Here is a 13,245-nt window from a genome sequence, read left to right as displayed (position 1 = left end):
GATGAAAGTTGTTGACAAAGTATTTTTCATATCCATGACATAGATTAAGAGTTGAACGTCAGCCCAAAAATATATCGCATTCTATTTAGTACAATTTTCTTGAAAATATAAAAAATATCTAACAATATTTATTATCATACTCATAAAAACCACGTTTTTATATAAGGTAGCACTGCTGGTAGTAAGCTCAACACAACCATTAATACAGTACCCTGTACAGTACATTGTGAAATTGTGATTGGTGTTATCACAACCAAGTGAATGTCAAACAGCCAAAAAGCACAAGCACAGCTGTCAAAACATTTCACAACTTTTAACTTTTATCCATAGCCGAGACAAAAGAAATTTGTTTTCTTTACAAAAAAAAAACAATCCGAAGGAAAATATTTCGCAATTTTTTATACAAACGTACTATAAGTACCATAAATACAGGATCATCAACTATTTTAAGCATAGTAATTGTAAGTAAATCACACACATACACAATGGCTGCCAACAACAACAACAATACAAACAACAATCAACCACTTCCAATGACGTCGTCGAATAATTGTTGGGGAACTGTTCCAAAACCCATTGTGGAAGACATGAATTTCGCTGCCATTGTAAAAAATCAGAAAAAAGAAAAAGTCCTTAAGCAAGCAACCGAAAGAGAAAAACGTAAGCAGCAAGAAGAACGTGATTTAGAGGAGGCTTTGGTCAAAAGCCTTGAAATGGCCACTATGCAAGATGCCCAGCCGGATGAGGACGAAGATGAATGGGATTTACTTAATGAAGAAGATGACTTCAAATTCATTTTGCCACCAGAAGTTTTGGAATTCCTTAAAAGTGAAGAAGAAGAGCTGGCTGCAGCTGAAAAGGCAGCCTTAGAAGGCTGTGAGTCGGATGCTGTAATTGCTCAAATGTTGCAGGCTCAATTCGACAAGGAATACAATGAAGAAGTAAAGCGTATCGAAAAAGCCCAAAATAAACAATCCAAGATTACGGTGTGCTTGGATAAGTATATCAAGCCCTACATCAGGGATGTGGGTGAAGACCTCGAAAGTGATGATTACGAAGAAGATGAGATACATCGTGAAAAACGTGATTGGGATCGTTTTGAGACTAACGAACGTATACTGGAAGCCATACCCAAGTGTGGCTATGGCATGGATAAGGATGGTGAAATGATTACAAAACATGATGAAAAGTTGTGTGGTGTGCGGAATGCTTGCCGCATGATGTCGCTGCCGTTGGAATTTGCAACTGGTGACGGGGCTGGTTTTGATATGAAACTGTCGAATAGGGTGAGTGTGTGGAGAAACATTTTTAAAGTATTTTTTGAGCCAGGAGAGCTCTCAATTGATGTGATTTTTAAATGCTTTAAAAACAATCAATTTTTTAATTAGGATATTTAAAACGCTTTCTAGCGACTATCAGCGACAATATTTGTGAATTCTTAGTTATTTTCTGAAGGACTGTCTAATTTCGGATGCTAATTAAAGGCTTATTTTCTATAGGAGTTAAAAGATCTCCTTTCAAGGGGAGGTAACCATTCGAGTTTTGCTCTATAGAGGATATTTAAAATCTTGTATTGATCTCGTCATTTTTAGAGGAAATCTCTATATAGCATTTTTTACGAAGACCCTTTAAAGAAGAGTTCTAACAATAGAATTCCTTTTAGAATTCTGTCTATGGAAGACCTAAACCTCAACATCTTGTGGTACTCTATGAGACTTTTTGGAAGCAATTCTAATTTGGAATACTTTAAGTAGACACATATTTTAGAACTTCCTATTTTTTACAATTCCTTTCTATTAAAAACCAAACATAATTTGTTGTACATTTCAGGTTTTTAACGAACTTAAAACCTATTCCCGCAAGGGCCAGAAGAAGAACGCTCGTATGCAGGATCGTAAGGATAATGTCGCCACCGCCGAAATGGGTGTCGATGGTCGTACTCGTTTAATACTCTACAAATTGATTAACAATTTGATTTTGGAACAAATTAATGGCATCATTTCTACCGGCAAGGAAGCTGTTATCTTACATGCAAATTCTGATCCTGCCTTTGTTGGACCAGATCCAGAAAATCCCCTTGTTATGCCCAAGGAGTGCGCTGTGAAAATATTTAAAACCACTCTTAATGATTTCAAGCAGCGTGATAGATACATCAAGGACGATTATCGTTTCAAGGGCCGTTTCAATGTTCGTTTCGGCAAACAGAACAACTTCGTCATCATTAATATGTGGGCCGAAAAGGAAATGCACAATTTAACCCGCATGCAGAGTGTGGGAATCAATTGCCCCGAAGTTGTAATGCTCAAGAAACATGTGCTGGTCATGTCGTTTATCGGTGAAAATAATAAGGCCGCTCCCAAACTTAAAGATGCTATTCTCAGTGCAGCCCAATGGATTGCCGCCTACGATGAGGTGGTAACTGCAATGTACAAGCTATACAATGAGGCTAAATTGGTACATGCCGATTTGAGTGAATACAATATTTTGTGGCACGACGATAAATGCTGGTTTATTGATGTTGCCCAATCGGTGGAACCGCAACATCCCTCAGCACTGGAGTTCCTAATGAGAGATTGTAACAATATTGTCAGTTTCTTTGAGAAGAAGGGTGTTCCCAATTGCCACACCAAGGAGCAGCTATTCGAACACATTACATCCCTCAATGCCGAAACAATTAATGTCGCCATGCTGGAACGTATCCACACCAAAGGTGCCAACATACAACTGGCCACCGCTCCAAATCAAGATGAATGTCCCCTGGAGGCTAAACCATTGGAATATCCATTTGATTTGGCATGGGAAAAAACCATGCAGAATGCCGCCAATGTTGACTGTAAAGTACAAGCTGCATTAGTTGAGAATGCGAAAACTGAATCATCCATGCCACAACCAATTATTGTTAATTCTCTTACTGACACTGCCAACATTTAATTAACACAAGGCATATAACAATTTATCATAAATACACATATTTAAGTAGACTTTTGTGGTATCTTTCTCTGAGAAGATAAAATACTAATTTAAATTATTAAGATTTTAACAAAAACTGTTGTGTGCAGGAAGCGAAACACCCTTTTGACAAAGGTAATAAATGGTAGCTTTAGAAACTCCAAAACAATGTGAAGATCTTTCTAAAAATATTTGGTAAGTAATGTGGTAAATGTCCTATAACTTGGTTTTAATAACCACCAACATAGAAAATTGAGAAAATAGTTTTAGCAACTTCCAGAAATAAGGATTTTATAGCTATTATTGGGATACCTTTTACCGGATTGACCTAATTAGCAGATGCCCCTTATATTTTTATCAAAATCTATAGATAAAAATTTGGAATAAAATTCTTTACATATTGGATAAAAATTCGATATTTTTCAGCGAAAAAATCCTACATTCGATATCGAAAAAATGTTGTTCGCATTTGACTCATTTTGGCGTGAAAAATAATAAAATTTCAATGTATGGAATTGCAAAAAAAGGAGTTTCTTGCAGGCTCCGGAACAGAGCAATAGTCAAGCTAACATGAGAAAACTTGGTCTCAGGCCATCAACATAAAATCCAAAAGAATAGGTTCTACGTAACATTATATCCCTGTATGCGAAAGATTTTGCATCAATGTGAAGTTCTTGGGTTTCAAAAGAACTTAAACTTGTGTTAAAAGAAAATTCCTACTTTTTTGTAAAAGTTTTTATGACGTAGTCCATGTCGGAATCTTTCTGTAAGTAAATATTTCCCGCAAATCAAAACGCTCTAATATTCCAATTGGATATTTTGTCGAGTTCTAACGTCCATATCTCGGAAGGACTCCACTTGAATATCCTTTGTAGCCTCAAATCGTGGAAAGTATAGACTTACACAAGTGAACTCTTATATTGTTGTAAAAAGGACGCCACGGATAATTTATTCTCAAAATGAATCGAAAAGGGCTGTAAACTTGACTTGTTTCCCAATAAATAAATGGAAAATACTTACCTTGATGATGAATTAAATTGACTTTCCTTGTTGCTTGTTCAACCAAAATAACAAAGCGACTATTCACTTGGCGCAATAATTGACAACAATGAAGTTTCTGAACCTTCTTGTCAAGAACATAGAAATGGTAGCCCACTGAAAGTGGTTCACATAACGGATCCTTATCACAATTACTGGGTAACGCACTGCAGTCCACATATATCTGACATCCTAATAATACAAATTCTGTCACAAAAATATTATAGTTTGTTATTGATTTGACATCAATCTCTGATGCTCCAATAAAATTTGTTATTTTCGGAAATTTATTTAAAGAAATATAAATACAAACCTTGTGAAAATGTCAATTTAAATTGTTACGGTACTCCACGAACACGTTACGGTGTCAATAACATAGTTTTTCACGTGTTATCAATATAAAATCATGATTGAAGAGGAAGAAGAAGAAGAAGCAAATCAAGTTCTAGTTTGAATTTCATAAGAGGCATAGACTTTCTGCAATATTTATGTTTAAATTGTGTAGAATTAAGTAATTATTGTGAAAATTTTGTAGAACTTTGTGGGTAAGTCAGTTTTGAAGTTTTTTTTTTTAAATTATTATTATGTAAATATTAGTCTATAAGTACATATTTCCAAGAAAATTTCTGCGTTGCTCAACCGCTATGTTAGGTATGGCGTTACAAGGGTTCAGCAAACACTAATCCAAAAAGACCACAGCAAGACTTCTTGACACTTTTATCATCTATATGATTCCTAGGAAATGTATTAAATATTTGCCACAGGCAAATAACTATATCCATGTATAAATACGTTATTACGGGGGTAAGTCCGTGCTAAACACATTTCTCTACGAGGCACTTTGACATTTTGCGCTCTTAACCATTTTTACTAGAGGTCATTCTTTAGATAAGGTCAGAAGAGTATTTGAATAGTTGATGTCTTCAAACTTTAAACATCTCATTATTTTTGCCAAAATGGGTGGAAAATGGTCCACTTACCTTGATAAATTCTACATAATAAAAACCACATCATTTAGTAAGCGAAGTGTCCGGCACGCGCCACCCAAGAAGGGTTACAAAATGGGGTTCCTCGCTTCATTTCCAGCGCACAATGGCCACCAAAATCTCCGGATACCAATCCGTTGGACTATTGTGTCTGGAGTATTTTGGCAAGATTGGCACTAAAAAATCCCAAAGTGTTGGACACCCTAAGCAAGCGCTTCGCCGGGAATGGGCCAAAATAACGCAGAGCCACATTCGGGCAGAATGCGACGGTTTCATTGGCCGTTCGAAGGCCATAATTCGTGACCAAGGTGACGAATTCGAACAAATGTAAACTTATTCTATAATTTGATGCTATTTCCCATATTTTTTGCAACAAAATTAAAAAAAAATGTAAAAATTAAGGCGTTTGACTTTGATGCAGTTTTTTATCTCACCCTGTATTTAACGTCCAATCAAATAAAAGTGTGTCTTGTTTTTTCTTTCCATTTTTTTGTGTTCTTGTATTGTCTTCTCTTCCGGGTATTATTTGTGTTTCCAATTTTTGAAATCATTATAGACCTTAATATTTTGTGATTAACACAAGTACTCCCAAACCCATTACTAGGAAAACTAAAGAAACTTCTACAATTTAGAATTAGATAGAGATCCGGCATGAACCAAATTCCACTATAGGCCACAGCTAACTTTACTACGTTTACTACTCATCAAGTGTAAAAGAAAAATGACACAACAAAGAGGTTTTTTATTGAATTTGTTTTTCGTTTTTATTTCAAAATAAAAATTAAATAAAATTCTTTTATTCTTCTTTAGATTTTTTGTTTTGTTATGTTTTTAATATTTATCTGTTTTCAGATTTTTCTTCTTCTTGTTGTTGTTTATTTGTTTTTATATTTTTTTGTTTTGTTTTAATAATAATACAACTTAAAATTAAAAAAGATAATAATAATGCTTAACGTGTAAAGATTTTGTTTATTTTTATTCTCATTTATTTCTTAATTTATTTCTTTTTGTTAATAATAATAATAATATTTATATTATTTCTGTATGTATATATATATTTATTATTTGTAAGGTAGTTTTTTTCTCATTTATTAATAGTTATTAACATGCTAATTTGTTGGTTGTATTTTTTTTGCGTTTTTTTTTATTTTTTTCTGGTATGTTTTAAATAGCAATATAATAACGATGTTTATTTTGTTTTACTTTTTTGTAGTTTAATAATATATTACAATTAGGTTTTTTGTTGTGTTTACTTTTAGAATTATAACATACAGTTAATAATATATTATTTACTTTTTTATATTTTATTATAGTTTTTAAAGCTAAATTCTAAGAAATTGGGGAAGGAAGGGGTACTGTACAAAGTTTTTTTATATTTATTTTTAGAATTGTTCATTTTTATAGGACTTAGTAGTAGTATTTATTTTCGCTTTGATTTATATACATTGGGGGTAGGGTATTTAGGAAAATAGTTTTCCCGGAAAGTAGTTTTTATGTTACACAGGAGTTTATGTTTTCTATGTATTTATATAATATTTTGAATTGAAAAAAAAAAAACTATTGTGAGCTCAACAAAACATTGATTGTTTGAGTTTGTCGAAAAGTAGCAGTGACATTTGAAAATATTTAAGTGACAATTAAATTTGCTTTGTGTGTTAAATGTTAAATAAAACGTTCAATTTGTGTAATTAATATTTAACATATTGACTGTGATATCTCGGAGTTAACATCTAATGTATATAATTTCATTCCATTTTCAGTATTTGAAAGTGTTTCATATTTCTTGACATCCCAAATTTTTTGCTAAATTCCTTGCATAGGTTTTTCACTTCACACACCGTGCAACTAAGTTTTCTACTTGTAATACCTTCCATCCCTCTAGATTTTCTACAGTGAATAATGTTATTTTTCCAAGGAGATGGTGAATTCTCACTGACCTAATTGGAATTATAAATAACTTTATACTCTCTTCAGGGTGGCATGTTTGCCTTATTACTTTGAAACAAATCCTGGAATTCTGTTCATAGAACTTTCTCATTAAACAAATATACATTAAAAATTTTCGCTTCTGTGGGAAAAAAATTCCATCCATGGGGAAAGTAGATTGTGGCAAATTCAAGCCCAATAGAATGGGATGGATGTCTTATATGCAGATTATACTCATTTAAAATTGGATGAATATAAATAGTTTTTTCTTTGTTACTCCCACAAGACATCACAGCCAATATGTTATTAACTTAGTTTAAAATTAAATCTTAATTTTAAAATCAGTTTAAAATATTTTAATTACAAAAAATAAATAAATTATAAAACTTGGAGAAAACAAGGGAAATAAAATGTTCCAAAAGCACCGAACCGGATAGATATTCAATCCATTACAATGGAAACGATGATGCTGCTGCGTTAGGTTGCAATTGAAGAAGATTTTCCTTTTATTCTTATTTTTAAATTTGTTTGAGTGTGGCAGTGTCTGTGTGATCTAAATATAAAACGTATTTACATTTGTTTTCTTGAAAGCATTGAATTTATTTTTTGTTTCGGCCATGGAAAAAGATACACCAACAAAAAAATTGTTATTTTAATATGAAACTATTTTCAAGGAAGTTGAGAAAAACTGATTTTAAAATTCACACCAATGAAGAATCTACAGAAAAAGTGGAAGTTTCCCTTTTCTATATCTCTTCGTACTTTTATAGCATGTCTCATTCTTGAGTTAATAATTGATCCTTTTCGGGGTAAAGTGTAACTGCCATCACCATTTTGAAAAACAAAAAATAAAGTAAAGGCTTTCCTCCTCCCAAATGTATTGCGGCAATACATAAATATGGTATATAGAAATTTTCCATTTTTAATAAAAAATTCTAAAAACTTAAAATTAAAAGCTTCTCAGGCGGAAAAATATGGAAAATTCTATAAAACATATGCAATAACAATGCAAAATTAAAATTGAACTTTAAATAACATTTAAACACACTCGTCAAAAAAAAAAAAAAAAAACATTTAAAACAAAAATAAAATAAAAATTTCAAAAAACACTTAAACATTTTCATTTCACTTTGGGACTTGATTCAGAATACATTTAACATAGACACAAAAATTTGGGTTATTTTTATTAACATGTTACGTTATACGGACAGGAGTTACAATATATAATATTTTTTGTTTTTTTATTTTATTTTGAATTTTACTTTTTATTTTTTTCATATGTTGTCGTCGTCATTGAGATCAAAAAATAATAATAATAAATTAATGTATGTAATTGTTTTTGTTTGTATTTTGTTTAACTGTTTTTATTACCTTATTATAATATATTATTAAAATTAGAAAATAAACTAATTACGTAAAAATAACGGTAAATTATAAAAAATAATAAAAATTAAAAAAATACGTAATATATCAAACTATAGTCTATACGTTCATTATTAGAGCAAAAGTTTATATATGATTAACATTAAAAAAATAATTAAATAAAACAAAAATCTTAATAATTTAATATTATGCTTATTTCTTTGCTTCTATTTCTTTCCTTCTTCTTTTTCACAAAAACAAATTCAACATCAACTTATAACAGCTGTTTGTTTGTATTTTTGTTTCCTATACAAAAAGTTTATTATTTATATATATTGTTGTGTGTTTGAAAACCTTACAAAAAAAAATTATATAAGTTATTTATAATTAAAAGAAACACTTAGGATCCAGTATTATTATTTTTTTTATAAATATTATTATATTAGCATTTGTATATATATAGTTCATATTGTATAGTACAAGAGGGTGAAAAGAAGGGAGGGGGAACTGTTTAAATATTATTATCTTTTCGTGTTTTGTTTTTTTTTTTCTTTATACATTTTTTTGTTTTTGTGTTGTGTTTTAAGATATTTATCTTAACCGTTTTTTTTTCTTCTTGTTTTGTTTTTAGTTTCATCGCTAACTAGAGTCTGGTGAATTTGTATTTCTTACGTTTTCTTTTCATTTATATATTTTCTGTGTTAAAAATTTGTAGTTTTTTAATATTCTTATTTTGTTTGTTGCTTCTGTTTGTTTTTTGTTTATATGTTATAAATATTACAATCACTAATAGCATGAAATCACACTATTTGTTGTTTTAAAATAACTTTGCTTTTTTACGTTAAAATTTGGTTTGATCATCATCATCATTTTTCATTGTTATTATTAGTAGTAATAGTAGTTTTATTATCCAACATCATCATCATAATCACGATTTTGGTATTTTTAGAGTGTGGCAGGAAATAAAGTAATATTATTCCTGCCATTTCTTAATCAGTTTAGTTAGTTTGTATTTTTGTGGACGTTTTGTGTGGTGTATTTAGACGGTAGCTATAACTATCAACAGATGAGCGATATCAGCTACACGATTCTTTAGATCTGGTGCTGCCTTCTCTAGATTTTCATTGGCAAAATCACATGAGGGGAATATGTGTACCACATAGGCTGCCTGTTCGCTTCCCGGCATTGGTATATTCACAATTCCGGCAGCCATTTTCTGTTGCAAATAGGTTATAAATCCAGATTGTAGGTTGCGAGATTGTTGCAAGACATCGGCATGATCACGGCCACAGGGCAACGCCAACAGCATACAATGTTCATTTTCAAACTGAAAAAAAAAAAAAAATGGAAAAAAAAATGGAAAAATTAATATTATTCAGTGTACTGGCCTATGGTCTATATGAGGTCGGTCAGTAAGCCCATCTGAAAACTAATTTTGAAGTCAAAAGATTTAATTGTGATTGTGAAACTCAAAGATAAATAAGTCACAAGCTTATAAAAGGTCGGCCAGAAAGATCATCTGACTACTAAAAATTTTATATCAGAAGACATAATTGTGACTACTAAGTTTTGTTCAACTTCAACCAACTTCAGACTGCTGTAATTTATAAGCCACTCGTCCGACAACTGTTAAAATTATTCCATTCATTATATTGTTTACAAGCGTACAAAAGCATTTTGGTGAGAATTTCCCAGAAAAAAACTATTCGTGATGGAATTCAAGCGTGATCGTGTGATTTCTTTATATTTGGCTGGAAACCCACAAGGGGCTATCGTTAGGGCACTACAGCTTTTAAATGTGTTTACATTTTTTGAGTCTCGTATCATCGTGATACTGGTAGCGTAGTCCGATGTCAAGGAAGTGGACGGAAGAAAACAGCAACATCAGCAGAAATGGTTCAAAAGTAAAGAAGCGACTTGATCGAAACACGCGTTGTTGCAGTTTTTTTTTTATCTCACCCTGTATTTTCAAAACATCCATATTTTTTTCTCCCCCAAAATATTTTTTCATATGCCTTTAAGAAAACTAAAAAGGAGAATGTTCCTTGACTTACCTGCATTTTCTTGGCAACTCCCTCCAGTTGTGTCTGTTCCAAACGCATACGCTGTGCTATACGCAATGGTGGTGTACTGCCATCGCTGTTGCACGGCAACGAGGCACGTGCAACATGCGGATTTCCAAAGACAAAATGCATTTGGACTGCAGCTTGATCGGTTTTCAAGGCCAGCAAACCTTGCCACATAACTGGATACCGTTGAAGCAATGTCAGCAGTGAATCTGCTTGAGGTGGTGGTGGAACTTGGCCATGTGCCACGGCTGGATGTGGGGGTAGTTGATGTGTCGATGATGAGGATGCAGCTGTCACTTGCATATTATGGGCATCACCTAAGGAAATAGAGAAAAATTAAAAATTTATTATTTAAATGTAAAAAAATATATATGGGGTCCCAGATTGTATTGGAGCTTTCTATTGCGTTGTCGAAGCACACAAGAACCTTGGGGTTTATTAAACAGTTAATAGGCATAAGCGTGAATAAGTGTTACCGATTTTTGGAAAAAAAAAATGACATATAAAAACTGCGTTTAGTTCTTTATACTATCCACCGTGGGTAAATCTTGATTATGAAAAAATCACATATTTTCAACATTGTTCCCACTGTTGTACCCAAATATAGTTCGAAATTGAGACAGATACTTTCCAAATAAGGAAAATAACGAGGTACCCATATATGGGTACTATTACTAAAACTAGGATCTGCATTGAAAATTCTTTTGCGAGGATTTAATGTATTCGCAGAGAACTAGTATTCTCAAATTATAGCAAAAATTGCTTGGAAATTGAGGCGAAAATCTCAACAATACCAATAATCGGGAGGCGCCGTTATAAGAGGCTATATTCCAGCCGCAAATAATTAAAGAGATTCTATGTAATGACATGATTTGACTGAATTCTTCTATGTAATGGCATGATTTGACTGAGTTCGGACGAAGTCAACATACTTCAGCATTTGAACTAATTCCTTCAATAAAGGCATTTTAGTAAACAAAATGTACAGTACCCCAGCAGCTAAGGTTTGGGGAAGATACCATCTCCAAAATTGCTGTAAAATGTCGTACCAAATGATTCCATAATTCCATTCTTAGAATCCCAAAAACGATTTGAATCTTTTGCATGTTACTATTTTGTAAAACGTATTGGAAGTGTCAAAAGATTAAACATTTATTGGGTATCAATAACCTCAACTGAATAATAACACAATTTTGAAACTCAATCTTTAAATGTTATGCTGATCTTTTTATGGGACCTCTGAGAATATTTCGAGGAGTTATTCGTTTGTGGTTGAATTTTTCAGATTTTTCAGATTTCCACATGTCTTTTATAGGTAATAGGCTTTCAGCCAGTCTGCTTTATTGTTGTTGTATATATGATCAACTTTTTATAGGCTTTCCACAATTAAAAGGCATATAATAAGCCTTCTAGATAGCTATCTTTCATAACTTAATAAGTCTTGATCGTGAATTTGGCTTCATTCCTTGTCGATTTTATCGGGCGCTTGAAAAACAATCATTTTGGAAGCTAACAAAAAAACTGAACACAGGCTGCCTCAAATTCTTTCGCATGTACACTGTATCTTATCCACGTACACAGTTCTCTTGAATCAAATCACTATAATCTTACCTGTCCTAACGAGAATTTGTTCTTTTTCACGCAACAGCTGTTGTTCCCTCTCTCGGTCGCGTTGTTCCCTTTCACGTTCCATTAATTGTTTGGAGTGATGTAGTGCAGCTGAAGTTCCACCAGCAGTTAGTGGTACATTCGTTGCGGGCGGAGCGGAGGGCATAAATGGACTACTACTGCCCGCCGATGGGTGGGGTACAACTACAGTTGGTGGTGGTGCCACCACACTATGAGCCGTTGCTGATCGATGGGCAGGTGGAGGTTCCAAATTCAATTGCCTTGCAGGATCATAATATGCAGATGGTGGCCCACCTGGAGCCCCAGTCGTAGTGGGACGACCAGCTACATCGTAATGTGCATGGGCGGGTAGACGTGCATTATGGACATAAACTTGAGCCACTTGGGGTGAATCTAAGAGAGAGAGAGAAAGAGAGAGGAATGATTTAGTTTCAAATAAAGAGTTTTTAATTAGGCCTTTATCATACCAGTTGCTCTATCCTGAGGACTTTGTAGACTGTGTGGTACAGCCACTGTCCGTGGTACACTGCTAGGTCTTCTCAATTCCAATGGTGGACTGGTGCCCAACAATTGTTCATCATATTCACGCAAAGCGGGCGGATTCAAAGCATCATGCTGGCGCAATATTTGTTGGTATATCATCAAATGTTCCCGCGTGGGAACTGCACGTATTGGTCCACCAGGGAATGTTGCATCATTCTGAAGAGATAGGAAAAAGGTAAGGTTAGATTCTATATTTAAAATAATTTTTGTATACAAATATTTATAAAAACAAAAAAATAATTTGAAAATTAAAAAAAAATTGAATAAATTTGAAAAGTTTACCGGTGTTATAGGAGACGCTTGTTGATGAGCAGGTGGAGGACTATGTGCATTGCGTACAACGCCTTTAGGGGCACTATTATACGTGTTCATATCATGCTGCGTCCATAAGTTTAAATTAGATTGTTTTATGAGTCAAATAATTTGGAATGGAAATTTTTGTGTTATTCAGGATTTACAAAAGAAAACTCCCATATTTTTGGATTGTTTTCTTCTAAGAGATTTTCTAAGTCTGGCTCCCGAATAGCATTTAATTTGCGCTTAAATATTTATTATTAAAAAAAGAATAGCTTACCAGATTTGTTTCAAAGTGTGGTGGCACTTGTATACCACCAGGCATCAATATGGTTCCCATGCGAGCTTGACTTTGTGGACTAATCGTTGGCACTGACGTTCGCAAATTGGCGCCACCTGAAATATAAATTTATAAAATTAAATAAGACATTGTTAAAAATTATTTTCTT

The 13,245-nt window shown here is 33.0% G+C and overlaps 2 protein-coding genes across 4 annotated transcripts in view; one reads left to right on the top strand and one right to left on the bottom strand.

Annotated features, from left to right (window-relative positions):
- The first annotated feature begins 272 nt into the window (after positions 1-272).
- Positions 273-3,118, top strand: LOC101895203 (serine/threonine-protein kinase RIO3). The gene is made up of 2 exons (XM_005183089.4): positions 273-1,286; positions 1,831-3,118. Exons 1-2 carry the CDS (start codon positions 486-488, stop codon positions 2,929-2,931), a joined length of 1,902 nt encoding a protein of 633 aa, XP_005183146.1. The 5' UTR covers positions 273-485; the 3' UTR covers positions 2,932-3,118.
- Positions 3,119-7,450: 4,332 nt separating this feature from the next.
- The window catches only part of LOC101895549 (protein split ends), a 249,591-nt gene continuing 243,796 nt past the window's right edge, over positions 7,451-13,245 (bottom strand). For 2 of the 3 annotated variants that reach the window (XM_059125563.1, XM_059125564.1), the window contains 6 exons: positions 13,077-13,192; positions 12,785-12,880; positions 12,427-12,658; positions 11,942-12,352; positions 10,316-10,647; positions 7,451-9,588 (listed from right to left, as the gene is read on the bottom strand). In XM_059125563.1, the coding sequence (XP_058981546.1) occupies positions 9,301-9,588; positions 10,316-10,647; positions 11,942-12,352; positions 12,427-12,658; positions 12,785-12,880; positions 13,077-13,192 (1,475 nt within the window). In that variant the 3' untranslated portion in view covers positions 7,451-9,300. The remainder of the gene's footprint in view (positions 9,589-10,315; positions 10,648-11,941; positions 12,353-12,426; positions 12,659-12,784; positions 12,881-13,076; positions 13,193-13,245) is intronic. The other variant, XM_059125565.1, reaches the window with a different exon arrangement.

This window comes from Musca domestica, unplaced genomic scaffold (genome assembly GCF_030504385.1).
Source record: "Musca domestica strain aabys unplaced genomic scaffold, Musca_domestica.polishedcontigs.V.1.1 34, whole genome shotgun sequence".
In the NCBI taxonomy this organism is placed as follows: domain Eukaryota; kingdom Metazoa; phylum Arthropoda; class Insecta; order Diptera; family Muscidae; genus Musca; species Musca domestica.
This window is presented reverse-complemented; position numbering and strand designations above follow the sequence as displayed.